Source organism: Hoplias malabaricus, chromosome Y, assembly GCF_029633855.1.
Source record: "Hoplias malabaricus isolate fHopMal1 chromosome Y, fHopMal1.hap1, whole genome shotgun sequence".
NCBI lineage: Eukaryota > Metazoa > Chordata > Actinopteri > Characiformes > Erythrinidae > Hoplias > Hoplias malabaricus.
In genome coordinates, this window is record NC_089820.1 from 64,353,709 (window position 1) to 64,375,394 (window position 21,686).

Here is a 21,686-nt window from a genome sequence, read left to right on the forward strand (position 1 = left end):
GGAGAGACAGAGAGAGAGAGAGAGAGAGAGACAGAGAGAGAGAGAGAGAGAGAGAGAGAGAGAGAGACAGAGAGAGAGAGAGAGGGAGAGAGAGAGAGAGAGAGAGAGAGAGAGAGAGAGAGAGAGAGAGACAGAGAGAGAGAGAGAGAGAGAGAGACAGAGAGAGACAGAGAGAGAGAGAGAGAGAGAGAGACAGAGAGAGAGAGAGAGAGAGAGAGAGAGACAGAGAGAGACAGAGAGAGACAGAGAGAGAGAGAGAGACAGAGAGAGAGAGAGAGAGAGAGAGAGAGAGACAGAGAGAGAGAGAGAGAGGTCCGAGCCAGGATTCTGTAATAAAAGGTCATTAATGAAGAGAAGGATTTGTTCCCATTTGAACTAATACTGTCCTGCATTGGTATGAAAGGATATCTGCTCATATTCTCCCACCGAGGCGAGTAGAAAAAGTCAGTCTGAGAGTGATGGTAAATGAACTGGATTCCATTTCAGGACAAGTCTGTTTATACCTTTTAGTATAAACAGAGTGAACAATGTTTCTCAGGGTGGATGGCTCCCCCAACAAAAACACACATATGTAAAAGGGCTTTTCTCCAGCCAAACATCCTCTGAGCACCATCGTGTCCTGAACTCCAAAATCCACAGTAAGCCTGAGGGTCAGGGGGTTTAAGATGAGCGGTGGTTCTCAGAAGAAGTTCAGGAATGGATCCTTTTGAAAAGCAAGGTTAATTTAGTAAACTGACCAATAGAACGAGGCCCTATAAAGCAGCTGCTCATAAGACTAAAGTCAAGCTAGGGCTAGAGGGGTTTGAATCCCCCCAAGCATTACAATTTCTGGAGAAATGAATAAATTCAGAGATGAGTTGGAGTGAATTTCTGGATCTGGAAATATTTTTCCCAACAACCAGTCTAACCTCATGGCTGAATTCCATCAAATCTTCACAGCAAAGTTCCAGAAGCTTGTGTGGAGCAGTGCTGTAACTGCAGAACCAGAGAGGACAAACTCTCCATTGCTACCCTTCAGTTCAGAAGACATGTGAATAAGCAGGTGTCCACAAACTTATGGCCACATGGAGTATCTGAAACCCTGCGCTGACCTCTGTGGAGAAACCCAATCGCTTCCTGGCCGTCCAAGTCTCTGGCGGTCTTCAGAAGAGCTCTCGAGGAGCATCTTCCCTCCGGCTCTGAAGATGATGAGCTCATCTGTTTTCCAAGCGGGAGTTGGACATACTCTTTCACAAAAAAGCCCAGAGTTCCCTGCGTAGAACCTGCTCTGTGAAAACACAAGGCCTAGACTCCTTCAAAAAGTGCAGAGCCTTTGTGAAGACAGAATCCCCATTGGCACCGCTTCTGACCTGACAGTTTCGTGTCTCCCTCTGGACAGAAAGTCGGGCGTCAGACTAAACAACTCCTTCAGGGTGAATTCTAATCAGGGTTTTAGTTGCGATGTGGGAACACGTTTCTTTGTGGAACTGTGTCCTCACTGAGCCTCTCTCCTTTTAGCAAAGCTGATGCAATCTCTTCATCTTGTTCCGGAAACATGTTCAGGGTTTATATTCAGTTTCCAGCAGGAATGAACAAGGACCTCATTTGAAGCTCTTTTGTTCCATTTCTTCATTGCCTCATTCGCTGGAGTGCTGCCAGAGCCAATCTAACCTGCCTGTAGCTCGCTGTAACCGTAACTCCACGCTTAGAGAAGGTTCTGGAGCCAGATTCATTCTCTGGCTGTTGTTCTCTGTCTCATGGTGGCTGTGACTGCTCTTAAAACACGAACACGTGAAGGTGAGGTAGTGGCATTGTTTTCTCTCGTAGCCTGTGAAACTGTTAAGATAAACACGGACCTTAAGACCAGTTAATGCCTCTGCATCGAACCTAAGCCTAAACGTACCCTACCCCTCCCCAGAAATGTAACTACGCATCGCACTGACCCAGACTGCAGTGACTGTGATTGGTCTACAGTCGGATGAACAAAGATCAAGTTGGTTTATATTTGTTGCTTTTCTGGCAGTGGATGTAAACTATGCTACCAATTAGTGCCCTACTCCCTACCTAGTGCACTTCACAGGTTATAAACCAATAATACTGTACCACTACAGTTATACTACAGAGTGCAGAGGAATGTGATCCAGCCCTAGTGTTTTGGTGGTCTAATGGCAGAGAGATGCAGACACCAGTGCCCATGTATAAACAGTCACAACAGCAAAGGTGTAGACTCCATATTGAATCAACGCAGAAGCATGAATCAGCTTTAGGTTCACTGTGACCAACAGTCCGTTTTAGTCTCCCTTCCTTTCCTCTGAAATGAAGTGTGTGAGTCAGGAATTTGTTTCACCTTGTCTTCTGTCAAGAACCGTTTCTCTAGTGTGTCCCAAGTCATTCTAATCCTAAACAGTGCTGACAGCTTGGCTTTGGAAATTAAATCAATGTTCACATTAATGAAAGGATCTGGAACTGAGGGCGGCACAGTGGCGCAGCAGGTAGTGTCACAGTCACACATCTCCAGGTACAAGTCCTGTACAAGTCCTGTTCCGTCTGTGAGGAGTGTGGTGTGTTCTCCCTGTGTCTGCGTGGGTTTCCTCCGGGTGACTGTCTGTGAGGAGTGTGGTGTGTTCTCCCTGTGTCTGCGTGGGTTTCCTCCGGGTGTCTGTCTGTGAGGAGTGTGGTGTGTTCTCCCTGTGTCTGCGTGGGTTTCGTCCGGGTGACTGTCTGTGAGGAGTGTGGTGTGTTCTCTCTGTGTCTGTGTGGGTTTCCTCCGGGTGACTGTCTGTGAGGAGTGTGGTGTGTTCTCTCTGTGTCTGTGTGGGTTTCCTCTGGGTGACTGTCTGTGAGGAGTGTGGTGTGTTCTCTCTGTGTCTGCGTGGGTTTCCTCCGGGTGACTGTCTGTGAGGAGTGTGGTGTGTTCTCCCTGTGTCTGTGTGGGTTTCCTCTGTGTGACTGTCTGTGAGGAGTGTGGTGTGTTCTCTCTGTGTCTGTGTGGGTTTCCTCTGGGTGACTGTCTGTGAGGAGTGTGGTGTGTTCTCCCTGTGTCTGTGTGGGTTTCGTCCGGGTGACTGTCTGTGAGGAGTATGGTGTGTTCTCTCTGTGTCTGTGTGGGTTTCCTCCGGGTGACTGTCAGTGAGGAGTGTGGTGTGTTCTCCCTGTGTCTGCGTGGGTTTCCTCCTGGTGACTGTCTGTGAGGAGTGTGGTGTGTTCTCTCTGTGTCTGTGTGGGTTTCCTCTGGGTGACTGTCTGTGAGGAGTGTGGTGTGTTCTCCCTGTGTCTGTGTGGGTTTCGTCCGGGTGACTGTCTGTGAGGAGTATGGTGTGTTCTCTCTGTGTCTGTGTGGGTTTCCTCCGGGTGACTGTCTGTGAGGAGTGTGGTGTGTTCTCCCTGTGTCTGCATGGGTTTCCTCCGGGTGACTGTCTGTGAGGAGTGTGGTGTGTTCTCTCTGTGTCTGCTTGGGTTTCCTCTGGGTGTTTGTAGGTGGATTGGTGACTCAAAAAGTGTCCATATGTGTGAATGTGTGTCACCCTGTGAAGGACTGGCGCCTTGTGTGTTATTGCCTTTCGCCCAGTGATTCTGGGTAGGCTCCAGACCCACCGCGATGTTGAACTGGTTAAGAGGTTACAGACAATAAATGAATGAGTAAATCTGTGAAACGAGGCCCTCCAGGTCAGGTTTCTGTGTGCTGCCTATGTAAGAAAAAAGGTGATATAAAGAGCTGTTCTGATTCTGCTCCACGTCTGACGTCAAGTGCAGAGACTTTAGAATTGCCCTCCCTCGTCTGAGTCCGTCAATCACAGTGCTGAACCCGCATTTATGTGAGAGTGCAAAGACATGGTTAAATGCAGCAAGACAATCACAACAAGTGCAGAGAGCTAAGAACACTGAGTAAAAAAGAGTGGGTGCTGAAAGTGGCCATTCTGACAGGGCTGTTTACACATGGGGAGAACTCTGCTGTGGGGCTTGTGGGGTTTCTTTATTTCATTAAGACACCAGAACTGAATTTACTCCTTACAAGAAATGTCCATAAAACCCTCGGACACAGGGTATTTCCTACATTCTCGTCAGTGAATACCAAATACAAAATGCTTGCTGAACCATTCCTAATAAACACCTCAGTGGTCCTGACATGTGGCTCCAATTACGCAGCCTCCAAACACATGTAAAAGCCATTAAACATAATCTCCGTCATCACGAATCTCACTCTCGCTTTCCATACAGTCTGTGATGTAAAGCAGGCTTGCCCTCAGAACGCAGATTCATAACTGAGGGTGAGCTCACAGGTCCCTCAGGGAAGAATCTAGAACATTCTCCCTCCTTCCCTCCATCCCTCTCTTTTTTCAAGTTTATCTGTATTGCACACTGACTACACTCTGATTACCTCCAGGTCTCAGCCAAAAGCCCCACTTTCAGGTAACGGCAGAGTTCGGAGAACTGCTCCTCTGCTTCTCTGAACCACTTTGTGGATTAGGTCATTGTTTTTGTTGGGGGTCCAGCTTACAGAGCAGTGAGCAATGTGTGACAGGCGTTACCAAACTTTTGACAGTTTTGACATGCTCCCTCAGACATAAAACCCCCTGCTGTTTGTCCCCTCACCACACACACACACACACACACACACACGAGCTGTTTAGCTTTCCAAAATCACTCCTGCTTGACATTAACTAAGGTTTATACGTCCCCCGGCCTTGAACGTGGTGACCCTCAACTCCACTCTGTTAAAAGAAATGTACATACATTACACACTACAGTCCAATATCACACTGTTGTTTTAACACATTGTTAAAATTACCCAGTGCTGACTGTAGCTGGGGATAGTGATATGTTAACACACTGATGTGTGTAATTATGGTTAGATTGTGTTGTTTTAACACATCTGTTTTAAGCAGCTCTACGCTTTAGAATCCAAACTCCTGTAGAAGGATATTTTACTCACAAAACATTACTGTTATGTTCAATAATCATGAACATTTTAAGGAGTGAAATCTGTTGATACACTGCATTTATTAATTAATTCATTCATTCATTATCTGTAACCCTTATCCAGTTCAGGGTCGCGGTGGGTCCAGAGCCTACCTGGAATCATTGGGCGCAAGGCGGGAATACACCCTGGAGGGGGCGCCAGTCCTTCACAGGGCAACACACACACACACATTCACACCTACAGACACTTTTGAGTCACCAATCCACCTACCAACGTGTGTTTTTGGACTGTGGGAGGAAACCGGAGCACCCGGAGGAAACCCACACAGACACAGGGAGAACACACCACACTCCTCACAGACAGTCACCTGGAGGAAACCCACGCAGACACAGGGAGAACACACCACACTCCTCACAGACAGTCACCCGGAGGAAACCCATGCAGACACAGGAAGAACACACCACACTCCTCACAGACAGTCACCCTGAGGAAACCCACACAGACACAGAGAGAACACACCACACTCCTCACAGACAGTCACCAGGAGCGGGAATCCAACCCACAATCTCCAGGCCCCTGGAGCTGTGTGACTGCGACACCTACCTGCTGCACCACCGTGCCGCCCTTAATTTAAATTGTAACATTAAATATGACAAACATGTGATTTTATACAACAAAACATAACCTAAAAATGAAGTAGGTTCTTAATATGCTACGGTCACAAAGGCTAACACTGAAACATCTTTAAGTCGTCTAAAGCAAAACTCTTTTTGACACAATATTAATCCCAAGAATAGAATTATTTCCACTGGTGATTTTCAAACTACTTAGTTTTTAGTTCACAGCATGTGCCATAAATGATGAGTGGGAAATGTTTACATTTTTAATTACAATTATACGCTACACAAAATCCTCTTTAACACCTAAAAGAAAAGTCTGAGAAAAGGTGAAAATGTTCTTTACAATCTTTCTGTGGTGTTTTTCCTATGGCCTGTTGGGGGCCACACCTTTGCACAGTTTTGTGGGTTAAGACCCTCGCCTCATGTCATGTGTGTGAAGTTTGTTGTGGTTCTGAAGAACCCGTCTTTAGAAATTAGTGAAACAAATGAAACATATCTGTCTCTGTTTTACAGGAGTATACATACCTGCGGGGGCGGGGCTTCCAGGTGGAGGTGTGGTACCAGGTGCTGGACTTTACCCAGGTGTGTCTTTAACTTTTTCCGAACTATGTTCTACGATCTATGTACTTTTTCACCTTAGTTCACTATCACACAGGGCAGTAAGTGTGTGAGTGACTGGGTGAGTGTGTGAATGACTGGGTGAGTGTGTGAATGACTGAATGAGTGTGTGAGTGACTGGGTGAGTGTGTGAAACTGACCAGAGGTGAGAGTGTCTGAGTGACTGGGTGAGTGTGTGAAACTGTCCACAGGTGAGAGTGTGTGAGTGACTGGGTGAGTGTGTGGATGACCGAATGAGTGTGTGAGTGACTGGGTGAGTGTGTGAAACTGTCCACAGGTGTGAGTGTGTGAGTGACTAGGTGAGTGTGTGGATGACCGAATGAGTGTGTGAGTGACTGGGTGAGTGTGTGAAACTGTCCACAGGTGTGAGTGTGTGAATCTGACCAGAGGTGAGAGTGTCTGAGTGACTGGGTGAGTGTGTGAAACTGTCCACAGGTGTGAGTGTGTGAATCTGACCAGAGGTGAGAGTGTGAAACTGTCCACAGGTGAGAGTGTGTGAGTGACTGGGTGAGTGTGTGAGTGAGTGAGTGACTGGGTGAGTGTGTGAAACTGTCCACAGGTGTGAGTGTGTGAGTGACTGGGTGAGTGTGTGAAACTGTCCACAGGTGAGAGTGTGTGAGTGACTGGGTGAGTGTGTGGATGACCGAATGAGTGTGTGAGTGACTGGGTGAGTGTGTGAGTGAGTGAGTGACTGGGTGAGTGTGTGAGTGACTGGGTGAGTGTGTGAAACTGTCCACAGGTGAGAGTGTGTGAGTGACTGGGTGAGTGTGTGAAACTGTCCACAGGTGAGAGTGTGTGAGTGACTACGTGAGTGTGTAAAACTGTCCACAGGTGAGAGTGTGTGAGTGACTGGGTGAGTGTGTGAAACTGTCCACAGGTGAGAGTGTGTGAGTGACTGGGTGAGTGTGTGAAACTGTCCACAGGTGTGAGTGTGTGAGTGACTGGGTGAGTGTGTGAAACTGTCCACAGGTGAGAGTGTGTGAGTGACTACGTGAGTGTGTGAAACTGTCCACAGGTGAGAGTGTGTGAGTGTGGTGCCCTGTACAGGGTCAGTTCCTGCTTTGTGCCCCCACCCTGATCCAGAATCAGCTGTTACTGATGATAAACGAACGAATGAAAGAACGAGTGAATGAATGAGTGAATGTGTGAATGAACGAATTAACTAACAAATGAGTGAATGAATGCAGGGTCAATTCTGTTGGTTTGTTTATCATACAAATATGACCCAACGTGAACATCAGTTTCTCAGAATTTGTTGAATAACGTAAAAGAAAAATCCAAAAAATAATAAAAATGGGAGATGCCTCGTAGAAACAAACAATAACAAATAAACAATAACATCTGCCTACAGATCAAATCCTCAAATCAAATCAAGTTTATTTGTATAGTGCATGTTCTGTCACACGTTACATTTCACCCATGTGCTTCTTTCCTTTCATCCACACCTCTGATCTGATGTCATAAATCCCTCGGAAACACTGCAGGAATTTTCTGGGTGGTCACCGCACATTCCTGATGGTTTACACCTCTCTGTTCCGGCCTGAGTTCTGTGAGGACTCTGGCCTGTTTGTAGCACCATGAACTGATGCAAAGACAGTGCTGTCCTGCCATGAAGTGATGATGTTTACCTCCTTTTCCCTCTCTCCTAAGGTGCTGGGGGGGTTCCATACAAAGGTAATATTGGAGGTAAGTTCTATTCACGTCTGCAGTATAATCTCTCTGTAGAGCCCTGTGAAGGACCTGAAGCTGTTAAAGATCCTTCACTGAGCGTGAACTGCAAGTTGCTAGTGAAATGAACATACTATGTACCTGCTGATGTCTTTAGTCCCGCTCCAGGTGACTGTCTGTGAGGAGTTTGGTGTGTTCTCCCTGGGTCTGCACAGTCCAAAAACAAAAAATTCTGGGGCATTATGGGAAATGTAGTTCCTGTAGTAAATTGTGTGTTCAGTAGTTCTGCAGGAATCCTGGATAAAACAGAATTTCACTGTTGTGATTTTAGTGAGGCACGGCAACATTTAACTGGGTCATGTGCTCCAGTAAATCGTGTCTAATGACGCCCCCTGGCTGTGGTGATAGGACAGTGGAGCATAATCACAGACACCAATCACAGACATCAGAGCTCTTCCCCAGTCCTGGCTCGTTCACTTTAGAGGAGGGTGTGTTGTTATATTTGGCCCGTCTCATGCTTTTTAATCTCTCATCCCTACTAAAAAGTATTGGTGGAAAATTCACTGCATACTTGGACTCTCCCACTTTTACTATCCCACGTTAAAAACACTGCAGACTGGAGGAATACTGTCAGCCTGGCTCTACAGAGCGAAACTTTCTGGTCACCGGTTGCACGAAACACATTCAGTTACTGTTCTGTTTTGACAAATTATGAGCTTATATTTTTAGATTCATTTTACCACTGAATGCTCACTATTTTGTGTTGTTATTTCATTTATTACTACATTTTTATAGCATTTGTATTCTACATTTCTCTCTGATCCTTTAGTATCTGAAGTATTGTCATTTCCCAAAAACCTGAAAACCAACCCACCAAGCATGATGCTAATCAAGATCATCTTTTCTTCAAATATCTTGTATCATTGTTTCCTTGAATGTGTTCATAACTTACTCCTACTCTCATAAAACCCAAAGTCCAGCTGGGTGTCCGCCAGAAGAGTAAACTAAGGCAGTAATACCTGAGACAGGTGTATCGTTAGATATCAGACAGCACCCATAATCAAACATAAGCCAGACAGTGATTTCAGTGGCCATGTGCAACACAGGTCAGCACAGTAAACACAGGACTAAGAAAACTAATGCTCTTCGTTCAGCAGGAGGATTCGGAACTGGTGCTGGATATGGTACTGGACTCGGTGCAGGAGCAGGTCTAGGAGCTGGTAAGAATTCTTCAACTCCTTCTATTAAAGAAATGGCATTACATACTTGTCACAGGACCCCCCCACAGAGCTGGTATAATGTGGAAGTGCTGCAATGGCACTGATATGGTGGTAGTGTGTATCACCTGGTATGAGTAGATAAGTCAGAGATAGCGGCTCATCTGATGCTGCACAGTTTGTGTTGGTCGCCCTCTAGTCTTCATCAGTGGATACAGGACACTGTTGCCCGGATGTTTTGGGGGCGGTCAGTGTCAGCGTCACTGCAGCACTGAAAATGATCCATTCCAATAAGCTGAACAGACTTTTGATTATTTCTCTTTTCTTTGAACAACAGGAGCCGGCGGGAAGCCTCCTAAACCAGGTGAGTGGATTCTGTATCTGATTGAAACCATTGTAAATTCACTTTCTGCTCTGAATCCTGAGCCTCTGTGAACAGGAAGTGACAGAGCAGCTTGTGAAAGACTGTCATGGTGGTGTTATGTGGAATATAAAGATCTGAATCTTGGCTGTGCTTCACAAACACCTCGGCTGAAGTCCTCACCTCTTGCTCTCACCTTTTCCTTCCTCTTTGACCTCGGCCAAGGCTTTATGAGTGTTGTGTGTGTGTGTGTGTGTGTGTGTGTGTGTGTGCTCAGTCAATGAGAACCGAGCTCTATGGATGTGATGATTGGCTGAGTGTATATTCATGTCAGTGCTGCTCAAACAATGGGGCACCGGTGCTGATTGCATCGCTGGCCTGTGCTGTACAATAAGGGGAAATTTCAGCTTTTAGAACCCGCTCAGATATGGCTTTGTAAATATTTTCATCCCATATTATGTTAGTACATTAGCAGCATTTAGCCATTATTGAATTTCCTAAAACACAGTCGATATAATCAGGCCCCTGCGACATGTTTGGAGAGATAAGGATTAGGCGAACGAGGCCAGAACCGATAAGCTTTGGACTGGCTTCCTGGCTGCTCCGAGATGCTTTGAAAGAGGCATTAGGAGTCTAAGACCTCCCCTCTATCAGATTCGCAATGGAAGTTGTTTTTGGCTTTAAAACCTGGAGCTGGAGTCAGAGAGATTTTTCTAATCTCCCACTATTCTGTCCTTGCGATGTGAATGAGTTAATGACAGTGAGAAGGAAATGAAGACCTCCCATTCAGCATCACTTGGATGTGTCTCTCTGCACCTCACAGGGAAGGAGGCTGTATATGTGTGTGGCTATATTAAAGAAACACTAGGTAGGATTTGATATTTTTGCTTCTGGACTACACTCATCATTACAGTGTGTAAGTAGTTTATACAACACTCTCCTGAAATCAAGGTAGGGGCATTGGGGTGGGGTGGGGTGGGGTGAGGGGGGTTCCTGCTCTCCTCTAAAGTTACACAGTGCAGTTTCTGCAGTGCTGATCCCAGAGTATCTAGTTTTCCTATTGCAGATCACTGGAGCAATACAATGATTGTAGATCAAAGAAATGTTCAGATGTCTCATGTCTTCCCAAATGAGCACAAGCCAGAGGGAGTGTCAATAGACCATTGAATAAGGGCCGTTGCACTTTGGGGAAAGTGGCAGCACCTCTGGTCATATATTGCTCAAAGCCTAGGCTCTATTCAGCTAGCTATCAGAAAGATAACAGATGCTAAACCAAAGCGATCTAAAGCGTGATATCATAAGCCAAACTTGACCTTATGAAAATATGTGAGCGGCAGGTGAAGGTAACTCCCTGAAGTCAGCAGCTGGTGTCGGTGCCAAAGCTGTATGTGAAAGAGCAGTGCACACATGCCAGGTGTCTCAGAGAGGATGTGGTGGGGGTCCCAGCTGTGCTTAGAGGCATATTACAATGCAAATATTGAAAGGATGCTATTCAAAAGGGACTGAAATATCCAAATTACAACCTGAGATTACCACAGGTGAGAAGGTGTCTGTGAGGAGTGTGGTGTGTTCTCCCTGTGTCTGCGTGGGTTTCCTCCGGGTGACTGTCTGTGTGGAGTGTGGTGTGTTCTCCCTGTGTCTGTGTGGGTTTAGTCCGGGTGACTGTCTGTGAGGAGTGTGGTGTGTTCTCCCTGTGTCTGCGTGGGTTTCCTCCGGGTGACTGTCTGTGAGGAGTGTGGTGTGTTCTCCCTGTGTCTGTGTGGGTTTAGTCCGGGTGACTGTCTGTGAGGAGTGTGCTGTGTTCTCCCTGTGTCTGCGTGGGTTTCCTCCGGGTGACTGTCTGTGAGGAGTGTGGTGTGTTCTCCCTGTGTCTGCGTGGGTTTCCTCCGGGTGACTGTCTGTGAGGAGTGTGGTGTGTTCTTCCTGTGTCTGTGTGGGTCTCCTCCGGGTGACTGTCTGTGAGGAGTGTGGTGTGTTCTCCCTGTGTCTGCGTGGGTTTCCCCCGGGTGACTGTCTGTGAGGAGTGTGGTGTGTTCTCCCTGTGTCTGCGTGGGTTTCCTCCGGGTGACTGTCTGTGAGGAGTGTGGTGTGTTCTCCCTGTGTCTGTGTGGGTTTAGTCCGGGTGACTGTCTGTGAGGAGTGTGCTGTGTTCTCCCTGTGTCTGCGTGGGTTTCCTCCGGGTGACTGTCTGTGAGGAGTGTGGTGTGTTCTCCCTGTGTCTGCGTGGGTTTCCTCCGGGTGACTGTCTGTGAGGAGTGTGGTGTGTTCTCTCTGTGTCTGTGTGGGTTTAGTCCGGGTGACTGTCTGTGAGGAGTGTGCTGTGTTCTCCCTGTGTCTGCGTGGGTTTCCTCCGGGTGACTGTCTGTGAGGAGTGTGGTGTGTTCTCCCTGTGTCTGCGTGGGTTTCCTCCGGGTGACTGTCTGTCAGGAGTGTGGTGTGTTCTCCCTGTGTTTGCGTGGGTTTCCTCTGGGTGACTGTCTGTGAGGAGTGTGGTGTGTTCTCCCTGTGTTTGCGTGGGTTTCCTCCAGACAATCAATGAATTAATTAACGTTTTCCCCACACTTTCAAAGGTTACCAGTCAAAATATTAGTAGATAAAAATTATGAATGAATGAATAAATAAATAAATTAGACAAGATGAAGGCTTATGACACAAATCCAGGGCAAGAGAGGGAGAGAGAAAAAGAGAGAGGAGAAAATATACATAAACATTTTCCCTCTTTCAAGGTCTTCCTTCCCCCCTGTCCTCTGCTCCTAGTCCTGCTCTCTACTTCTCCTCTTTTCATATTCAAAACTATATAACCCCAGAGCATTTCCACTATTGACCCATCAAAACTGACCCAGAACCTGTTACAGTGCCAGCTACTACTTCTGCACAGTTTTTAGGATCACTAAAGAGATCTGTTGCTTTGGGCAGTGGCTACAGAAAGACACTCTACACAGTTCCAAAGAGCTGAAACAGAGTGGAAGGCAAAAGGTCCAAGCATGAATATAAGGGGCACAGTGTAAGAGCTTGATTATTTGTGCAGAGACAGGGTTCAAGTTGATTGTGCAGGATTAACCGGTCATTAAGTCTGGACACTCTAACCCCTTTAGCTAATTTCTGGGGCTGTTCCAAAACAGCTGGGCTTTGTTTATTCACAGCGTCTCGAACAAAACATTATGCTATAGTTTGGACGAGAACATCACGCTGGCAAGAAGTTCAGAGCCTACATCTTTGATTAAAATCCATCCCCAGAGCTTTTAGTGACAGTGTGGTCATTTTCTGATCAAATTAAAACGGTTCAGTGTGTGGAATTGAAGCTTTCATTGATGACTTATTTCCCACAAGGAAAACTAGAAAAAAGTAAATAAATAAATAGAACCTTTGAAGACAAAAACGATAACAATTATTTGCACTTTTCATCAGTTAATAAAAACATAAGGAAAAGGAAAAAGACTGATAAATGAACCTATATTTATGATCCAATATTCAAAAACTAACAAAGTAAAAATAACAAAGAAATAAAACCAGGAAACTGCTCCACCTGTTTGCTGATGTCAGGGAGAAAGTGGCTGAGCGAATAGTGAAGAGGAGTCAACTCCCAAAAAACTGAATCTTTAAGCATCTGGGAGTCACTCGTATCAACTGTTGGTAAACGACTCATAGAGTTGAATCTCTTTGTATCACTGTGTCTTGGAACTTTAAATGTTAATGTTACACAAATAAATATAAAATATATTTGAAGGAAAAAGTGGACATATTCCTTTGAGAGTATTGGATGTTAACATGTTTTTAAATTGAACATAAATATATTTTTTTATCATAATTTAATAATAAATAATACCTCTAGTCCCTTTAGCTCATTTCTGGGGCTGTTCCAAAACAGCTGGCCTTTGTTTATTCACAGCGTCTCAAACAAAACATCAAGCTATGGTTTGGACGAGAACATCTCACCAGCGAGAAATTCAGAGCCTGAGTCTTTTATTAAAATTCATCCCCAGGGCTTTTAGTGACAGTGTGGTAATTTTCGGATCAAATTAAAATGATTCAGTGTGTGGAATTGGAGTTTTTGTTGATGACTTATTTTCCACAAAATAAACTGGAAAAGAAGTAAATAAAAATAGTTTTGAAGACAAAAATGATGACAAAGGTTTTGCACTTTTCACCAATTTTTAAAATCATAAGAAAAATTTAAAAGACTGATAAAAGACCCACTGTTCCAGTCACTGAATAAATCTGGATGCTGGTGGATGCCAGGTGATGGCATTGTGTTGTAGGGTCTCCTCCGGTGAAAGTACACCATTCACTTTTGGCTGTCTTCTCATTCTCATTTGAAATATGCGGTTTTTGACATAAAAATATAAATGCATTTTTCAGTGAACTTTGTTTAGCTATTAAAACAAATGTAAGGAATTAACAGCATTAGAAAAGACATATGATCCTCCTGGGGAATCAAAACACTGTGGGTCGAAACCTGGGGAGGTAGAGCATGAAAGGGCAACAGAAATACATAAATACAAAGAGAGAGAAATACAGAGAGAGAGAGTGAGAGATAGAGATGAGAGAGAAGGCCAAGCAGATGAGTCTGGAGGCTGTTTGGTGTCTCATGGAGCACATGTGCTTCTCATTAGTCCTGTCCTCATGTTGCTCGCTGCTGGCCTCTGATTGTGAGTAATAGCTCTTCCTGAGCCTCAGTCCACAGTGACAAGGCCCAAGGCTCAAAACCAGCGCTCATCTCCCTCCTCACCTCCCACTTTTCCCCTGACACGACCCGCGGTCTACAGCCTTCAGGCAGGAACCAGAGCCTGAGGAGGAAAGTTCTCATTTGGTATCAACACCCTTGCAGTTCCCACGCTGTTGGACCGGCCTTGTTTGCTTTCACTGCCTGTCCCGGTTGGGTGTGCTTTCTGAATCTCTTTGTGGATTTGATAATCGTAAGCCGTTAATTTTAACCATGTTTCTTTGACGCTAGTCACCAGGGGTACCTTCAGAGTTATAGGTTTGGTTCCTGCCAGCCATGTTGGACAGACAGTGTGCTTCATATCCATTTTGGCCAGAGACGAAAGTGTAGCCTCGCTATTCATTTGGAAACTTCTGTCTCAATATATTTCAACAGTTTGTACTCCTTGCCATGTGCTACAATATGGTCATCATCAAACACACGGCCCTACTTTTAGCATGTGATTCATTAGAGGTTTTCGCAATAGCTCAGTTGAAAGAAAACCTTCAAAACATAAAGTGTTTTGACAGCTCTGTAAGACAAAAAAGAGCTAATCTTAGGGGAACGTTCGAGGTCATAAAAGGCATTAGCTTTTCAATGCTAATGCCTGAAAAACAGATGTTAAAAATGCAGATATATCCCAAACAAATGGCTGAGCGCAGCGGTGGATTGCTTTCTGGAGGCTGGTTTTCATTTAATCAGTCCTGGATTGATTGTGTTGTGTATCCAGGGAAGCTGGAAGAGTATCAGCGATGTTAGAGATAAATGCACAGGCTGCTTATCTTCCATGTTTTCTGATGGAGTATTGGACTGGCCTCATACATCAGACCTAGACATTCTCTCAACCCCTTCCCCTTCAGCACTGTATTGTGTTCACTTGTGGGGTGAACATAGACTTTTCTTGTTTGACTGTCTGACTATCATTCCAGTTTTCTCTGACTCCACCCACTGTTTACCTCACACTCATAGATCCACCTGTATACACTTAAGGGAGGGTTTGAAGATTTTTGCTATTTCTTTTGTATGTTTCTGTCCTCGTTGCTTTCAACAACTTTTTCACCTTCACAATAACATTTAATCAGTGCTATCTTTGTAACTACAGCACTGTGCATAAGTCAGACACCTTAGGCACCTTAGATTATTATTATTTGTTAATTATTTCTCATATTAATTCTCTTTTCATAAGAATATGTGGTGCATGTGTAAATTAATATACTATAATACCAATAAATACAAAAACACATAAAGTAAATTATTTGATCTAAAATATAGTAACTGTAATGTTTGTGAATGTGAAGAAGAAAGTTTGTTACTAGATGTTCTCCATGGTTGTTTAAATTTGTTGAAACAACAGCACACATGAGTTAACACTAGGGAATGTATGATAACCTCAGATAACACTGGACTGTCATGAAGAGGGATGTGGAATGGGTTAAACCAACATCTCCACTCACTGGAATAATGGGGTTGGGTTTATTTTAATATCGGGGGGGGGGTTGGTTTGCTTGATTTTTAAAAATGTATTTTTTTTTTATTTTTTAGAGCCAATAGACTCTTACTGCTCTAATGAGCATTTTAAATATTTTCTCAGGTGCCTACCACTTTTACAAAGTAAATGTAGCAATGTCCTCGCTTCCGATAAATAATGGTGCTTTTCCACCGCATGGGTCCGGCTCTACATGACTCTACTCCATACGGCTTTCCTCGACACACTTAAAGCATGTTGAATTTCCACTTGCAGGGCTCCCCCGTGACATGGAACTGGTGACGTCGCAAAACCCTGTCTCTAACAGGAAGCTACAACAACGGCAGCAGTAAAGTCAGGCACTGTTTTCTCACTGTGTACTCGTGTGTTGTTTTTGTTTTTTCGACTGAACTTCGCACCCCAGTTCTCACAAATCAGTTTTAGTTGTTGTACGTTGGGCTTTCACTGGAAATTTTTGACTGCATATGAACCTTTTCAAAACTCCTCGATTTAAAATTAAGAGCTGCCGTTGTGTGTGTCATAAAAATAAACGTGAATAAACGTGAGCTCTGCATTTCATAGTGACATATGGTATGTCTCTGTGACCACTCAGCGCTCTGCAGGGTCACCTCACCATTTAGTACCTACTCAGCACGGATGGAACCTGGAGTCATTTGGGGCTGAATATTTACAGAGGTCCAGGTTCCAGGTACCAGATTTGGCCATTGGAATAGCAAAAGAGCCATGCCGAGTAGAGCCGTGAAGGTTCCATGCAGTGGAAAAGCCCATGCAGTTATAGAATAATAAGCCTGGGTTTGGGGTTATGGGAGAGCTGTAGGGAAATGTTCTGGCTGGCAGGGACACAGAAGGGTTAGATCTTATGAGATCTGTTTATTAGTCATATAATTTCTCAAGCTGACATTGGGCCTAAGCAACTGCATATGTTGACCATATGGATACGCTTCGCCAGCTCTAACATACCACTGCTGCTGGCTCTTTTGTTGACATGTTTCTGGGGCATGATTTGCACCGTACCTTTCTTTGAGTCGTTATAAATAACGAAGCAGCAGGTATTTGTGGCCTGAGCCCGAGCCAGGGCGCAGTACATTGTGAATTCTGTGTATGAGTGATGTGTGCGAGCCTGTTCTTCCAAACGGGGTCAGATGGGTTGGGCTGCCAGGGTTTGGACCAGGATGAGACGCTACCGCATGCTCCACATGGCGTCTGATTTTGTAGTTGGTGTCGTAAGCCCCTGCATAACCATGTTGTAAACGTGCTCCTACAAATTGCATGACTTTTGCACCAATTTATGTTGGATTATATTAGATGATGATTGTAAAAGCTTGTTCAATAGTTTACGTGGTCGCAAAGTGAAGTCATCCAAAATCTCAAGCTCGAGTCTCTGGAATCTTACTCAGAGTCAAAGCCAGACAGATTTTACGACAGAGGAGTACGGCATTGACCCAAACCTTGCATCTTGTAACTTAACGGCAACATAGACAGCTCTGGAGAACTATTGTTCTCACAACAAAACTAACTCCTCTCAGAGCAGGAGACTTTCTGCATCAGACACAATCTCGCTGCGGGAAATGCAACGTGTTTTTTACTAATGAGCAAAGAGGATAAAGTTCAGGTAGTGGCAGCAACAGATATCACGGATGGTCGCATTATTTTTATTCAATCATTATTTTAAGCCAGATCTGTATATAACCTTTAAAAGCCTCTAACCTCTACTGTCAATTTTGTTAAACACTGTAATTCATGTAATTCCAGGTAGGCTCTGGACCCACCGCGACCCTGAACTGGATAAGGGTTACAGATAATGAATGAATGAATGAATGTAATTCTAATGTAAAACTTCAACTTCTGATTGAACAAAACAAAAAGTGACAAATCACATTTAGATTGTAATTATTACAGGTGATATTCATTACGTATCTCATTCGTTTGCCGTGCTGCGCCCCCCTTTTAATAGCTCCGCACCCCCCCAGTTTGGGAGCCACTGTGATAGAGGGGTATTACGTTGTGGACCAGTATAACTGTGTTCTCAGGAATTAAGGAGCTCAACCCAATACCTCTGGGATGAATTGGAGTGGGGATTTTGATCCAGAACTAATCCTCCAACATCAGCACCTGACCCCACTAAAGCTCACATGGCTGAGAGCCACCAAATCCTTGCAAAAAATGTTCAAATATCTAAGTTTACTTCAGACCAGGAGAGTAGAATCTGTTCTAAAACAGGACAAACACCTTATACATTCCCATCTGAGATGTTGGATGAGCAGGTGTCCATAAACTAAGGCAAAATTAGACACGCGGTTCTGGCTGTGAAATCCTGGCCTAGTGATGGTTCTCAGCCCTGTGTAGGAGGCAGAAGCTTGTGGAAAACTAAGCAGGAGAGGGTTTAAAAGTCTTGTGATCTGAGGCAGCGTTACAGGGCGTAGGAGTTTTGTGCCACTGTTGTAATGTGCCTAAGTGCAATGGATCGTTTTACAACTGCCTGTAAATGATGGCAGCGCTGCGGCCTCTCTTGGCTTGCACTGCTGCCAAACTGTGTGCGAAGATTTCATTAACACCAGGAATGGAGGGAGAACCAGGAAGACTGTGAAGAACCCACCTACAACACCGTACCTTGCAGCAGAAGATAATCTTTCATGATGACAGTGGAAGTGTAGGAGGTGCTCGAGCCAAACAGCTGCTCCCATTTGTCCCGGCTTTGATCCGAGGTTCTGGAGCCCCCAGAAACGAGGGCTGAGGTTATTTTCGAGTTAAATGTAATGTAGCTGAGAAACAGAGCACTCTGGCACCGGTTCACCTTCAGACCGCAAACTCTCAACAGTGCAGATGACGCACTGGAGGAAAAATGGGGGTCGAAGTGGCCTCGTCGTCACCAGCACTCAGGAGTGTGAGTGTGTAATTAGACCAACATGCTGCTCTGAGGCTAGTCCTAAAATCTCTAATGGCTTGGAAGTGACAAGAGGCAATAGTCACACATTGTCATAGTCAGAAACCAGCCCAGAAACGTCCTTTGTAATGAAGAGTGACAAGAAGAACGTGGGGCTGAACAGTGTGTTCAAGGTTGTGGAGAGAAATGTCCGTTCCAGTGCAGACTCCTAAATGATTTTCACCAGCAGTGCTGTGTGATTGTGTGTGTGTTGAGCTGCTAGCAAGCAATGAGTGGGAAAGCGGAACGGTGAAAACTCCACAAACACTGCCATGCCAAGATAAAATGGACAGCCGTGGACAAATCCAGCTGTCAGCAGGTGAATCAGACCGTCTGTATCTGTATCTGTCTCTCTGTCTGTTAGGAGCACAGAAACTTTTAAAGCATTTTCGTGTAGCATGTGATCATACTTCAACATTCAAACATTCTGCCCAACTGCAAAAGTATGTGATGGATTTGTTCTGCTCTTGGGGATAAGATCTTTGGGATTCCGATGTTAGCCATTGTGAACGTAATGTATTAATACTTCATCTTTAGGTTACATTTGGTTAAATCAAGGGTGGCATGGTGGCGCAGCAGGTAGTGTCGCAGTCACACAGCTCCAGGGGCCTGGAGGTTGTGGGTTCGAATCCCGCTCCGGGTGACTGTCTGTGAGGAGTGTGGTGTGTTCTCCCTGTGTCTGCGTGGGTTTCCTCCGGGTGACTGTCTGTGAGGAGTTGGTGTGTTCTCCCCGTGTCCGCGTGGGTTTCCTCCGGGTGCTCCGGTTTCCTCCCACAGTCCAAAAACACACGTTGCAGGTGGATTGGCGACTCGAAAGTGTGTGTGAGTGAATGTGTCTGTGTTGCCCTCTGAAGGACTGGCGCCCCCTCCAGGGTGTATTCCCGCCTTGCGCCCGCTGATTCCAGGTAGGCTCTGGACCCCCCGCGACCCTAAATTGGATAAGCGGTTACAGATAATGGATGGATGGTTAAATCAAATGACAGTGATTTTTAATACTCCACATCAGTTACGATAAAATGACAAAAATGCGGAGATTGTTTGAAATTTAACAATTTATCAATTAAACGTTACAAAAAATATATATATCTAACTGATATCTAACTGACTGTCTGTGAGTGTGTGTGTGTGTGTGTGTGTGTGTGTGTGTGTGTGTATTTTTTTTAGATGTCTTCACTATCATTATACAAAGTAAAATGAAATTGTGCCTCTACTTGTTTTTTTTATTTTTGCTGATTTTTAAGTATTCTGTTGTGTAGCTTTTGCTTTTTTCTTTAATAGATTTACAAATGAACGAAGTGTGAAGCAATTCATTGTTGATTATTGCTGATTTAACTTTACTGTTTCTCACTGAAACAAATTACTTTTAGTTAATCTTTTCTATTGTCTGTTACAGCGAATTAGCCACAGCTTTTATTGTGCAGACAAGGGTTTTGATTCATGAATTGTGATTTGGAGAGTTGTATTTTTAATTAGCTAACTACCAGTTAGCTCCAGAAACAGTACCAACAATTTACATGGTTAGCTACTGTTACCTTTCTTTCTGAAAAATCTGCGTATATCCATTTTGGCGACGTGTAGACCAAGGCCCACACAGTCAGCTAGAGTAAATCCCCACGTGCATACTCTCCTTTCTGACTGTCAGCTTCTCATTGGTCATCACTGATTTAGCCAATCAGCAGCCAGAGTTACCTGTCCATAATTCAGTACCACAGCCAATGGGCTCTAAGTCCCTCCTATAGGGGGTTGTTTTGCAGCGGCTCTGAGAGCAGCAGGTCAGTGCTGAAACACCGGGAACTTAATGCTCTGCTTTTAGATCTGCTTTTTAGAACTGATGTTAGCACCGTGTCCTGGAGAAACTGGAGATGGGGTGAAACGTGTAACACTTTCATGTTCGGGGCTTGTTAGAAAAAATATTCAAGGATATAGCCCCAGAAGCTCAGGCCTGGCAATGCCCCCACACTAATACACACATACACACACACACACACATTAGTGGACACTGCATTAGGAACAATGAGCACACACACTCCTGGAGTGGTGGGTATCCACCTGCAGTTGGAGGTTAGGGGCCACACACACACACACACACACACACTCTCTCACACCCAGTATCCTGCAGATTGTGTGGTTTGAACCTTCTAGTCAGCAGCTTTCTCTAGCCATTAGAAGACATACTATACTGTAGATCATAAACATATAACTGATCTACTAAAATGTACAGATCTATAAGTGTGATGATGCAGCATGAGGTCCTTTTTGGGATTTGTTCTGCCACCTTACACGCAGCACCAACGCGGTTCGGGCCTGCAGTGAATCACACTGAGGTTTAAGGTGCTGTACTCAGTTCTGAGAATGTGCTGGTTCTGCTCTTTGTTTGCGGCGGTGATCATGAAGGTCTGTGTGTGTTTGTGTTGTTCCTTGGCCCGGTTCGGCTCTCCCGGGTCGCAGGTTAATGAAAATGATTGTGTTCTGTTCAGTTGGACGCAGGAGTCTGGGCTTCTGTCAGCTCCGTGGATCAGAGCCATGGAATTCACTACCATCTTAAATTAAATCCTTCAGCTCCCACAGCTGTGTGTGTGTGTGTGTGTGTGTGTGTGTGTGTGAGAGAGAGAGAGAGAGAGAGATAGAGAGAGAGAGAGAGAGAGAGATTGAGAGAGAGAGAGAGTGAGAGAGAGAGAAAGAAATAGGTAGATAGAGTGGGAGAAAGATCAACTGTAGCTCTTCAGCTCCCTCTACCTGTAGATATTTGTACTTCAGGTACTTCAGGTCTTACGTGTCGTACAGAAATTGCCCCAAGAAAGTTAGACCACTGCCTTGCCCCAGTATCGCCAGTGTCTCCCTCCATCACCCAACATCCCTCCCAGCATCCCCACAACGTCCCTTACCTCCCCAGTTTCCACATCTACCCGGAGTGTGTTTGCATGGAGGGTTTTTTCCAAACTCAGAGCTCCAGAGAGAGACTCTGACCCTAAGGGTTGTCTGGGTCTGAGCTAATGCTGGACATGTGAAGACTGTCCAGGAATCAGCATCTACTCCCTGTACCGTAAAATGAAGGGCTCCAACAGACATACGACTCTGTAAAGGCTCACGGACACGGTCTTCTTTTAGATCGGGAAATCTCTCGGATCTCATAGTTTACAGGAATCCATGAGACCTTTGCAAATAGCTTGCTTCATTTTTCAGATTTTCTG

General features: G+C 45.0%; 1 protein-coding gene across 7 annotated transcripts in view; it reads left to right on the forward strand.

The window, feature by feature from the left end:
* LOC136679164 (elastin-like) overlaps nucleotides 1-21,686 on the forward strand; it is an 84,895-nt gene that overhangs the window by 16,731 nt on the left and 46,478 nt on the right. For all 7 annotated transcript variants that reach the window (XM_066657518.1, XM_066657521.1, XM_066657520.1 and 4 more), the window contains exons 2-5: nucleotides 6,034-6,102; nucleotides 7,789-7,824; nucleotides 8,961-9,026; nucleotides 9,361-9,387. In XM_066657518.1, the coding sequence (XP_066513615.1) occupies nucleotides 6,034-6,102; nucleotides 7,789-7,824; nucleotides 8,961-9,026; nucleotides 9,361-9,387 (198 nt within the window). The remainder of the gene's footprint in view (nucleotides 1-6,033; nucleotides 6,103-7,788; nucleotides 7,825-8,960; nucleotides 9,027-9,360; nucleotides 9,388-21,686) is intronic.